Below are 10,991 nucleotides of genomic sequence, written 5' to 3' on the forward strand. Positions count from 1 at the left end.
CAGCTGCCTCCAGCCTATCTCCCAAACACAGAGAGAGAATCCATTGCTGTTCAGTGAAGGTTTTATTGCCAGCAGCATCTGTGGAATTTAGGAAAAGACAAATCCCAGAGGAGATAAAAGCCCAAGGGCAGGTGCAGGGATTTCTTGGTGATTCCCAGCCCTCTGCTCCAGCCAGGACGCCACAGTCCCTCCTGCAGCCAGAAAGCAACCCAGGAGTCCTGCTGCAGGCCCGGTGCTTCAGTCACAAAACCAAGCGTAGTCGTGGCCGCAAGCTTACCTGCCTTCTGCGCCGGACGCGGCTTGCTGCTATTTTCACTATGCAAAGATATTCAGAAGAAGCTTGGAAAACACCATGGGTACAATGGCCGGAGAGTGGTAGAATCGGCTCCTGAAGACGAGGTTGCATGTGACGGGCCTTCTTCAGTCACCCGTGCCTCGCTGCCTTGGGTTCATCATTTCCTCCATCTTGTTCCACGGTCTGCCATGGCTCTCCTATAGTGCTCTCCAGCCCTCCTTCCCTTGGGATGGCATAGAGCTTGTAGTCGGGAGGTGCGTTTAAAAACCCACTTGCTTTTGGGGTGAGGTCGATCTCTTGCGGAAGTTTTGGCGATTTCAGGGTGAAGCGCTGCAGGATGGTGGTTAGGATCAGGAAGAGCTCCATGAGGGCCAGGCTCTTTCCCAGACACACCCTCTTGCCTACAGAAAGAAAGAGAGCTGATGACATAAATAGAAAGAACATGTAGTGTCTTAGGATTAACAAGTAATACCTGTTTGGGCTTTAAATCTGCAAAGTCCTGTGGTTACTTATGTGTGGAAGGGTGGATTCTAGGCACGCCTGGGTCCCACGTTGCCTTGTAAACTTTTAAACCTTCTAGCTACAGAGCTCACTGCAGTCCAATCAGTAGCAGAATAGGCAAGTGGCCAAGTTTGGTGACTACACAAAATCATTTGTGGTGGTGGAAAGCAAAGCAGACTGCAAAGAACTACAAACCGTCTCGGAAAATTGAGCAAACGGCCAGCAAATAGCAGATGAATTTCATGGTTGGCAAGTGCAAATTGGTGCACGCAGGTGAGGGGAGGGAAACGACTCGAAACAACATCTAGGTAATGATGAGCTGCCCGGTAGCTGTTGCCGTGCAAGAGCGAGCTCTTAGTGAACTGTTTGCAGTGACCCCAAAATCGTCAGCACAGTGTTCAGCAGCACTGGGGAAAAGCAAGTAAAATGTTGGGAAGAGCTAAGAAAGGAGTTGTCAACGAAGCAGAAATCAGCCTTGTGCATGCAGTACTCCAGGTGCGGTCTCCCCACCTCAAAGGGATCCCGACAAACCCGACGAGGTACAGAGACAAGCAGTGAGGATGATGTGTGTGGAGGGGTGTCCATACAAGGACACAATAACTAGGCTAGATCTTCTCCGATTGGACTGAAGAATGTTTTTCCTGAGATTCATCTAATTTCCTACTTCACTTTGGTATTTAGATTTGGGACCCCAGGTGTCCAGATTCGAAATGTGTGCTGTAACCATATCTTGGGGTTACATTGGTAAGGGCCAAGATGAAACATATTTGCGAAGGAGAGGGGAAGATGGGATATAACTCCCTAGTTTTACGAATTCAGACAAACTAGCTAAGGAGACCCAAATGAGGCTTCCCCTGGGAGTAAATCACTCCATGATTGGCTGGAAGGGGCTCCCCGTTGAACCCCTCTGGGGCAGCGACCGGAGGAGGATCCCTAGGAGATCCCTGGCCCTTCTACAGCAAGAGCCTGGAAGTGAGGAGCTAGGATGTGATGTGACCTGGACCGCTTTGAAGTGTAATGAGAATTAATGCAGACCCACTGACGGTGCAGGAAAGGGAGAGCTTCTGGTCTCTTGAGTCGGGACCATTTTCCCTACCTGAGGAAAATGGTAGGAAGGCATCGTTCTTCTTGAAGCGGCCTTCCTCATCCAAGAAATGCCCGGGATGGAAGCTTTCTGGATCCTTGAAGTATTTGGGGTCCCAGAGAGCTGCGCCCAATACAGGGAAGACATCTGTACCCTGAAGAAGAAGGATGGGAACAAAGCATCATGGGGAGTTAGATCCTTCCTTGTTGGAGCTCCCAGCCGCAGATAAAACCCGTCTCAGCTGGGACTTGTAGGGGAGTAGCTCCACCTAGAGTCAAGGACTTTCCACCAACCTCTGGCTGAGCAGATGTTAATTCTCCTCCTTCCCGCAACTGTTAAAAGAGCCGTGAAAGCTTTTGAGAGGAGGAGGAGAGGGAGAGAGGCAGGCGGTGCCAGGCCTTGCCAGTGTTCTGGCAGGCTCGGTGATGCCAACGAGCATGTTACAATATTGGACGCCTGCATATGTTCAGTCTAATCCAGTCTACCAGATTTCCTAGTCCCTGCTGCTCCCTGCTGAAGGCAGACCAGGCTCCAACCCCAGAGCGCCAGGCCCTGTGGGGTGAAATTGTAAGGCACGAATGGAAAGTTCCAGGTAACCTCGAGGCAGCACCTTGGGGAGAAGGTACCCCTGGAAGTGGGTGTCGCAGGTCACTTTGTGTGGCACCCCCAAGGGGACGATGTTAGCGAATCTCTGGATCTCGTGGATCACGGCGTTGGTGTACGGCATCCGGCCTCGGTCGTTCATGGCTGGGCTGTGGTTCTGCCCGATGACGCGGTCGACTTCCTCCTGCACCTTCTCTGCAAAGACGAGATCCAAAGGGGGTGGGCTTGGGTCAGAGCCCCTTGCACAAATGCCACCAGCATCCTCAGCTGCCCTTGTTGCACGTTAATTTTAGGCGGCTCCTGGAGCTCTTAACCCCTGCATCTTTAAGTGGCTTAAAGGGCTCATTATGCAACTCAAAGTTACACCGCTCCAGGGCAGGATTGTCTTTTGATGTGTGTAACCTAGCTCCCGGTCCACATAAGCCTGCCACTCCCCACAGATGTGCTGCTCCAGTTGAAGATGTGACTGCAGGCTAGCACTAAGCTGATCAAGATTTGCAGCTCAGTGTAATGTGCAGCAAGACAGTTAAAGCTCTCCCTCCGCTTACCTGGGGCTTCTGCCCCCAGAGGTGCCCGCTTCCGTTCCCCCTTCCCTATCTCTGTCTGTCTCCTCTAGGCCTTCCAGCTCTTCGCCCAGTTCCCAGCTGGGTGATGCCACTGGTCTCTGAGCCCAGGCCACCATTGTGTTAATTATGGTATAGGCACACAATAACAGATTGTCCCCACCCACACCCCGCCTCATCTACAGGCACAAGGCGGGGAAGGATGATTATTCCTGCTCTCTCTGGAAAAGGTGCACTGAGGGTCCGAGAGGTTTCTGTGCTTTGTCCAAGGGTGCAAGAGGACTCTTCACCATAGCTGGGAATGAGATCCAGATCCTCCGAGTCCCAGCCCCCTTCTTAACATAATCTTCCCTGCTCTTCAGGGTTTATATTCCAGCCCTGGCTCCAAGCTCACTGGTGGAGATGGCTGACCGCCGTCCCGTTAAGCATTGTGCGAACAAATGGAAATATGGGCAGGGAAAGAGAATGGAAGGGGGCCTTGATGTAGACCTGTGGTCCATGTACCTGATTTGACCTGTGCAAGTCCCCGGTTCCCAGGTGACCATGTGATGACCCAACCGGTGATTGGTTTCTCAAGACCACTCTGCCCATTTCTAGACTAGTTTCAGTTTCACATTCACATTACCTTGTATTTCTGGGTATTTCACCAAGAGCAGGAATCCGTATCTCAAGGTGGAGCTCGTTGTCTCCGTCCCAGCAAAAAATAACTGTATTGTCGTCTCCACCAGGTTCCTGGTGCTGAATTCATTCTGCGGGTTTTGCTTTTCCTTGAAAGGAGGAAATAAGGAAAAAGACTTTGTGGCGAAGAGCAGCAGCATGGCATCACGCATGAAATTGGATTTGGCCTCTGACCAGAGAAGTCCTTTGCCCTCTCAGCTGTGATGGACTGTGGAAGAAAGATTTTGTTGGATCTGCTTGTGCCGTATCTCTAGCACTGCAATTCCCAGCTTGCTGCCTTGCAGCTCAGAGTTGTGGGCGAAGTGCCCTTGGAAAGCTTTGTGGACCTCTCAGACACGTTGCATTATGACAGCCCCTTCTTACCTCCTCCATTTTGATGAGGAAGGAGTCAATGAAGTCCCGAGGGCAGCTGGGGTCCAGTGTCTGCTGGTTTATCCTCAACCTCTCGGTGATGAAATCATGCAGCGCCTTGTAGTGGCCAAAGATCCGGTGATGTGGGCCGGGGATGTACCGCACGATGCTTGGAAATGTCTCGTAGAGCTGGGGATGGGCAGGAGGGGAAATGGCTCAGAGGACTGAGGACCGTGAATGTCACCATTTCCTAAGCATGACCTGCGGTGTCACAAACCAGGTTGGCCTGGTTTATAAAATCATAGAAAAGTAGGGTTGGAAGGGACTCGGGAGGTCACATTTAGTCCAACCTCCTGCCCAAAGCAGGACCAGCCCCAGCTAGATCATTCCAGGCAAATTTTGTCAAGCCAGGCCTTAAAAACCTCCAAGGATGGAGACTCTTCCACCTCTCTAGGTAACCCTTTCCAGTACTTTACTACCTTGTAGTGAGAGGGTTTGTCCTAATATCCAACCTCAACTTCCCTTGCTGCAACTGCAGCCCATTGCTCCTTGTCCTGTCGTGTGCCCCCACTGAGGACAGTCCAGCTCCATCCTTTGTCGACCCACCCTGCAAGGAGTTGAAGGCTGCTATTCAATCTCCCTCAGTCTTCTCCAGACTAAATAATCCCAGTTCTCTCAGCTTCTCCTTTGTTTGCGACTTGTGCCTTGAGCTCAAAGTTCCCAGCCCTCTCCATCCTCCTCTGTCTCAGATCCCATCCTAAGGCATGGTCTCTGCCTTGGATGCTTCAACTCTGGACCCTTGGAGGAGTTTCTCACCCCAGTCTTGGCTGCTGCCCTGACTTGCTCTAGTCATTACCTAAAACCCGGCTGTTACAAGCGTGCTATTCACTCCTGGAAGATGGGTGCTCAGCTCTCTGATGCTGCCCTAATGACATGTGCATAGGTAGGAAAAGAGTCCCAAACTCACTGACTTTGTTGGGAGGGGGTAGAGCCTCCCTGAGATGGCAGAACACGGGAAGTTTAAGGACCCAGGGGGTGTCTAGGCAGACTTCCTCCTGGCCCTGACGGTGGAGAGAAGCACTCGAGTCGCCTTGCACCTTGAAGACCTGAGCTTAAGTTTTGGGTTATCCACAATGTGGACAGGATCCTAGAAATGGGGCCCGTTTACCCCACTTGCACACAGAGGAGCATGTCTTAGAGCCCCTGCCCTCCTCCTGCCCCAGAGCTGTCTCCTACCATGGTCCAAACGCTGCTTAATTCCAGGAATGTGTCATTAATGATGCCCATCAAGTGCAGGAATTTCTGGTCCGTGTAGTCGAAGCGGCTCCCGAAGACAACGGAGCAGATGACGTTAGAGATTGCGTGGCTTATCACGAGCGTGGGGTCAAAGGGAGATCCTGCTTTGTGGAGACAGCGGAGTCGATGATCAGACGGTGACCAGCTTCCTTACAATCTTGGGAACTGCAGCTGCTTGTGCTACAGCGTGGGCAGGGAGTGGAAATTCGTGGCCGCGCTGGGTGAAATTTAATTACGGGGAGGACCAGGACCCAAAGCACGGGGCAGGGTTGTGACTCAAAGCACCAAATGAGCAAGAAGCTCATCAAGGAATACGGCCCTGGAGCGTAGGCTAGTTGGTCTAGTTTCGGGAAAAACCTGTCCCTTAAAGGAGAACTCCCCTCTTCTCTTACACCATTGGTGACGGGAGCTGCTGGGTTGTGAGGATCTGAGAGACCTTTCTTGAGACCCTGAGCTGGGAGTGGAGCTCCTTCAAAAACTGACCGACTTCTCTTGCTGATGTCCATTAACCACCCAGAAATGGACCAGAACTGCCTAAGTTCCCACCTTACACAGAGCAGTGTGGAAGGTGTTTCGTATAGCAGTACACTACACGCCAACCTTTAGTTTTCCTGATCTCCTCCACCAGGTACTGGGCCTCGTCCTGGATCCGCTCCTCAATGCTTCTTTTCCCCGTCCCAAAATTCCTCAGGGTTGAGGTGCAGAATCGCCGGAGCTGCTGCCACCGGTCCCCGTTGGCCATGACAACACCTGGTACAGAGAAACGTATGGAGAATGAAGCAGGGAATGGGTGATGTGATGCCCAGAACGGTTAAGCAGAATTTAAAGATGAGTCGATGCCTTCCTGAAGTGGATCTGAGAGATTAGGAAACAACTTCTTGCTCTGCAGCTGGGAATCTGTTATATAAACTATCAGCTGGTGACTGTTTGAGCAGGTAAGAACAGTCATTCACCTACATCACTGTCTGCAAATGGAAGGCAATGAAAATGCTTTGGGGGCTGGGTCATGTGGGTGATGAGGAGAGGCTGAGGCAACTGGGCTTACTTAGCCTGCAGAAGAGAAGACCGAGAGGGATTGAATAGCAGCCTCCACCTCCCTGCAGGGGGTTGAACAAGGATGGAGCTGGACTGTTCTCGGTGGGAGCAGATGACAGGACAAGGAGCAATGGGCTCAGGCTGCAGTGGGGAAGTTGAGGTTAGATATTCGGAAGAACTTTTTTTACTAGGAGAGTGGTGAAGCACTGGACCAGGTTACCCAGAGAGGTGGTGGAGTCTCCATCCTTGGCGGTTTTTAAGGCAAAACCTTGGCTGGGGTGATCTAGTTGAGGCTGGTCCTGCTTTGAGCAGGGGTTGGACTAGATGTGATCTCCTGAAGTCCCTTCAACCCTCATTTTCTATGATTTTATAGGCCCAACCCCGCTATGTTCTGTAGTTATTGAAACCCACTTAATATTTCCTTGGAAGTGCAAGAACTGTTTTCTTGCTTATTCACCCTGTTGCACAAGTTGCAGTGAATTGGCTGGGTCCTCCCATTGCCTGCCTCTTCTTGTTCTAGCCTCTCCCAAAGTGAGCAAAGGGAAGCCCTCTGTCCCCAGACTGGGACAAAGGGAGCTTTCTTTGTCAGCTGGGGCCGTGGCATGAAGAGAGGGTGTGCCTGTCTCTCCTCAAGGGCATCATGTTTTTGGAAAGCCAAACACAAGTGTAACTAGCATTCAGATCAGGCGATGGAAATCCAAAGGCATACTCAATACTCATGCCTGGGAGACGGGCGTAGGCCAGGCCTCGGGAACCCTGAGCTCCCGTTTAGGTCTTCTGACAGCTCAGGTCCACGATTCTCTACTTCCCACAGTTTTACAACCTTATTATGCAATTAATAATGACATGCTTCTATCTACAACCTAGTTGGGTATATATTAATGAAAGGGATTGTTCATGAAGACCTCCTCCTTGGCTAAGTGACACACTTATGATTTAATACCTAATGAGTGTTTTACTAGGATGGCCTCAGATGTTATCAGTTGGATCCGTCTCGGCAATGAGTGCAATTCGGTGTGGTAATGGGTTTCTATTGCTTTGTTTGTGTGAATCTGGAGTCTGGCTTTACAAGCCTGTTGCTCTGCAAGGTTACCCAAAGTTTGTTGTAACCTGGATGGACGATGTATACAGATGGGGGCAGTTGTGCCAGCGTGTCTCATGTGTTCCTTGCAGTGAATGGTGGAAGCTGTCTCTCTGGCACTGGAGTTTGGATGGGAATTGAGGAGGCTCTTCCAGCTTTGACTTCTACAGCTGCTTCCTGGGGGTGTGCGTGCGTGTGGGGGGCATGGCTTTACAAAACCTAGCTCGACACATCTTGGGCCTAGATTTTTTCGGAGGTGCTGAGCGCCCACCGTTGTTGTTGAAGGCCTGGCTGCTCAGCACTTGTGTGCGTCAGGCCCAGGATGTCTCATTTCGAAGACCCCGAAGCCAGTTGCCACTTGGGACATCGTGGGTCACTGATTCCAAGCTGCCTTGATTCCAGGGCTGGCTGAGCGGCTGGGATCCTGGTGTGATTTACTAGTGACTGCAGTCGGAGCCGAGTCCTTGCTTGCACTCACCATAACCATCGAAGAGCTTGTTCAGTGAGGTCACTACTCCTCGGCCACTGAACTCCTTGGCTTGATCTACCAGGGCTTCCTTCAAGGCCTCACAGCTGCAGATGAACACGACCTGTCGTGGGCCCAGGTGCAGTGTGAACACAGGGCCGTACCGCGCTCTCATCTGCGTTCAGAGTCAGTGAAAATGGAAAGAGAGAAGGGTCAGAAGCTGGAGTCATCAGCAAGGTGCAATTAGCCCCTGGCCTCAAGGTAAATGTCATGATAAGCAAGTCAAAGGGCGCGGATAGCGCCCGGCTGAGCAAGACGAGTTTCTTGCGCGCTGCTGACTATCAGCAGGTGTATGCTGTGTAGAAGCACTGGACATTGGCCTCGGTTCCCAACAGCAAGTTGTTTTGCCAGCCGATGCGCTGGAAATGTTTCAGTCTCTTGCAAGAGTGTAAAGGACAGGTGCTGACTAAGATGCGAGAGAGCGAGTCTGCAGCGGTGAGCTCCCTGGCATGCCTGCCGGCTGACTTGACTCTAAGGTCCTTCACTTCCATTGCTCCAGGCCACCTGTGAACCCAGTCCACTTCTTACAGGATTGGCAAGGAAGTGGCAGGGATTGCAGCCCCTGAGTTTGCCTTGGTCTTGGCACTTTGTCATGACCAAGAATCACCCAGAGCCTTGGGCAGAAGTGGCTGACATGAAGCACAGCTGCTGCCTTCCTACCAGGCTTTCAAATGGCTGAGCAGTTTCCTGGGTGGCCTTGCCAGTAGGGATCAAGTAGGGGCTAGCTGTTCTGTCCGTGAAGACGAGTTACCCCACTGCGTGAGAGGCCAGGTTCTCATGGGTATGTTGTCACTGGTGCAGTGACATGTAAGGGGCGTTGCGTGCTAGAGAAACTGGATCCAGTGGGTCTGTGTTGATTTATCTTCACTGAATTTACTGTCACCATAAACCGCATTCATTCCTAACCCAATTTCACCATTCATACCAGTGGGCTCAAGGGTCAGCTTATGTCCTGAATGTAGTTAGCAGGCAACCGTTGATCCTTCTGGGTCATGGTGTACACACGTGAGGTCACCCAGACCTTCGATGTGTATGCCTAGGCAGGATTTTTTGGAGGAGTGGAGGCTGCCCAGATTTCTGTTCCCCGAACCAAAACAGCAGGTGACCCTGAATGTAGCTGCTGAGCAAATTCGGCTTTACAGAGAGCAGCGCTGTTCGGAGATGCGTATCCTCATCGCGATGGCAGTGCCCAGAAATAACAGGGGACTTGGGGCTCTGTTGCACCAGACCCTGAACACAGCTGAGATGCAGCTCTGTCCCAGAGACCTGGGAATCGAAAGGGATGAGACGGAAGGGAAGGTGCCTGCCCCGTATCGGCTTCGTTTGCAGCTGAGACGGAGAGGGTTGGAGCCCTCGTTCAGCACAGCTCTGCTGTGTGGGTTTAATTTGGTAAGGAAGCCAAACACGCATGCAGGTTTGCTTCTGGGCAGACACAGCCGTGTCTCAAACTCTATGTGATGGATGCTAGTGTTGTCAATCTGACTGTGACTCATGTAAGCAGGGGATTGGCTAATTACAGAACCTTTTGAAAAACAGGTTATTCATTTGAAGGTGGGAAGATCCCAGTTGGAGCATATTATACAGATGGAGAGCAGCTAAAAACATTACCCTACGAGCACAGTACAGTAACACTCGGTAATTTGCAGCATACGTACCATGCGGCAGGAAGTCCAACCCAAAATACTGTGCAATGTGCAGCTGGGATGGGGCCTGTCGGTATCTAGTTATACTTTTTCTGCTCTCACAAGTGGCTCCAGTGAAGTACAGCAACACCCAGCTACATGGCCCTTTTGCTTGGAGTGGGCAGTCCAGATTGCCAGGGTCTCCCAACAGTGAATGAGAGCAGCTGGATGCCTCCCAAGAGTGATCTGTGGTCCTCTATGCTGACCAGGAAGCTGCCTAGATCTAGCACCTGAACTCCCATCACTCCAGGATCTGGCACCTCTCCTACAGATCTCAAGCACCCAGAGGGGAGGCTCCAGACACCCCCTGCCAATGCAAAACACAGCCCCCATACCTCGAGATCAGGATTGGTACCCAAAAGGTCCTGGGGGACCGAGAGGGCTGGGTTAGCCCTGGCAGCAGAAATTGGGAGGATGGCAGAAGAGCACAACTCACCTTCATCAGTGGCTTCAGCATCCCACTTGCCCTCAGCTGCAGCAGGTTGCCCAACAGTGGCAAAGGGATTGGCCCCGGGGGGAGCTTGCTCCTTGGCCGCCTTTGTTTCCTCTCCCAGAGGAGGATCAGGCACAAAATACAGGCTGTTAGGAAGAGAGTCGCTGCATCTCTGAGCTCCATCGCAGCACACAATGAGAGCAATGCCAAGAGGCAGCTGCTCTGATATATCCGACACTTGGGGGTGTGGGTATATGTACTGGCCTAGTTAGGCAGCAACTTGGTATTAGGAAGTCGCAGGACATGCAGCACCACATGTTAATTCTTGATTTGTGAATGATGAGTGCATGCAGCAGAGCATAGGGTGTGCTCTGTTACTAAGGTGGGTGTGAGCAGCAGCAAGACAGCCTATAGCTGGCTACAATCCCAATGAGGCACAACTGCCTGATTGGGGAACAGGCCCCAGCTGTCCCCTACAAGCAAGGCCAGCAGTCTGCTGCCAGCATGGAGGTACACGGGCAGGAGGAGGCTCCAGGTGCCAGCTTTTTGGAAAAAAAGCCCCGGCTCACGGGGTGCTGTGGGTGGCGGCGATCCCTGCTGCCCCCCATGCCCCACACCACGTGGTCCCCTCCCCTGCCCCCTACTTACCAGCTCCAAGTCCAGCTCCAGCTCTCTGCTGCAGCAGGTGGGGACTCCTGGAATCACCGAACCTCTGTGAATCTTTTCCGAAGATTTGGAGAACTTTGAATGGATTCAGACCTTTTTATTGGTCCCCTGATTCGATTTAGAGTTGGAGATTCGGCCACTGAATCGGGCCGAATCTCCTCCAAATCGAATCGGCACCCAAAGCTTCACACAACCCT

At 51.9% G+C, this 10,991-nt stretch overlaps 1 protein-coding gene across 1 annotated transcript; it reads right to left on the bottom strand.

The window, feature by feature from the left end:
* Nucleotides 1–43: 43 nt before the first annotated feature.
* On the bottom strand, nt 44–10,331 carry LOC102573640 (cytochrome P450 2G1). Its single transcript, XM_006264936.3, has 9 exons — nt 10,132–10,331; nt 7,966–8,128; nt 5,972–6,121; nt 5,312–5,472; nt 4,088–4,264; nt 3,672–3,813; nt 2,491–2,678; nt 1,893–2,034; nt 44–696 (listed from the first exon to the last, which is right to left on the bottom strand). The coding sequence occupies exons 1-9, from the start codon at nt 10,309–10,311 to the stop codon at nt 425–427; spliced, it is 1,575 nt and encodes a 524-aa protein (XP_006264998.1). The 5' UTR covers nt 10,312–10,331; the 3' UTR covers nt 44–424.
* Nucleotides 10,332–10,991: the final 660 nt, after the last annotated feature.

Source organism: Alligator mississippiensis, chromosome 15 (assembly GCF_030867095.1).
Source record: "Alligator mississippiensis isolate rAllMis1 chromosome 15, rAllMis1, whole genome shotgun sequence".
In the NCBI taxonomy this organism is placed as follows: Eukaryota; Metazoa; Chordata; order Crocodylia; family Alligatoridae; genus Alligator; species Alligator mississippiensis.

Bases quoted from the DNA above. Each gene is read 5' to 3' on its own strand.
- LOC102573640 (XM_006264936.3), bottom strand. From the start codon at position 10,311: ATGGAGCTCAGAGATGCAGCGACTCTCTTCCTAACAGCCTGTATTTTG. The intron at 5,473-5,971 runs GTTGGCGTGTAG...TCCACAAAGCAG, and splicing joins GGAGATCAGGAAAACTAAAG to GATCTCCCTTTGACCCCACG. The intron at 3,814-4,087 runs GTAAGAAGGGGC...CCTCCTTTCAAG, and splicing joins TCCTCATCAAAATGGAGGAG to GAAAAGCAAAACCCGCAGAA.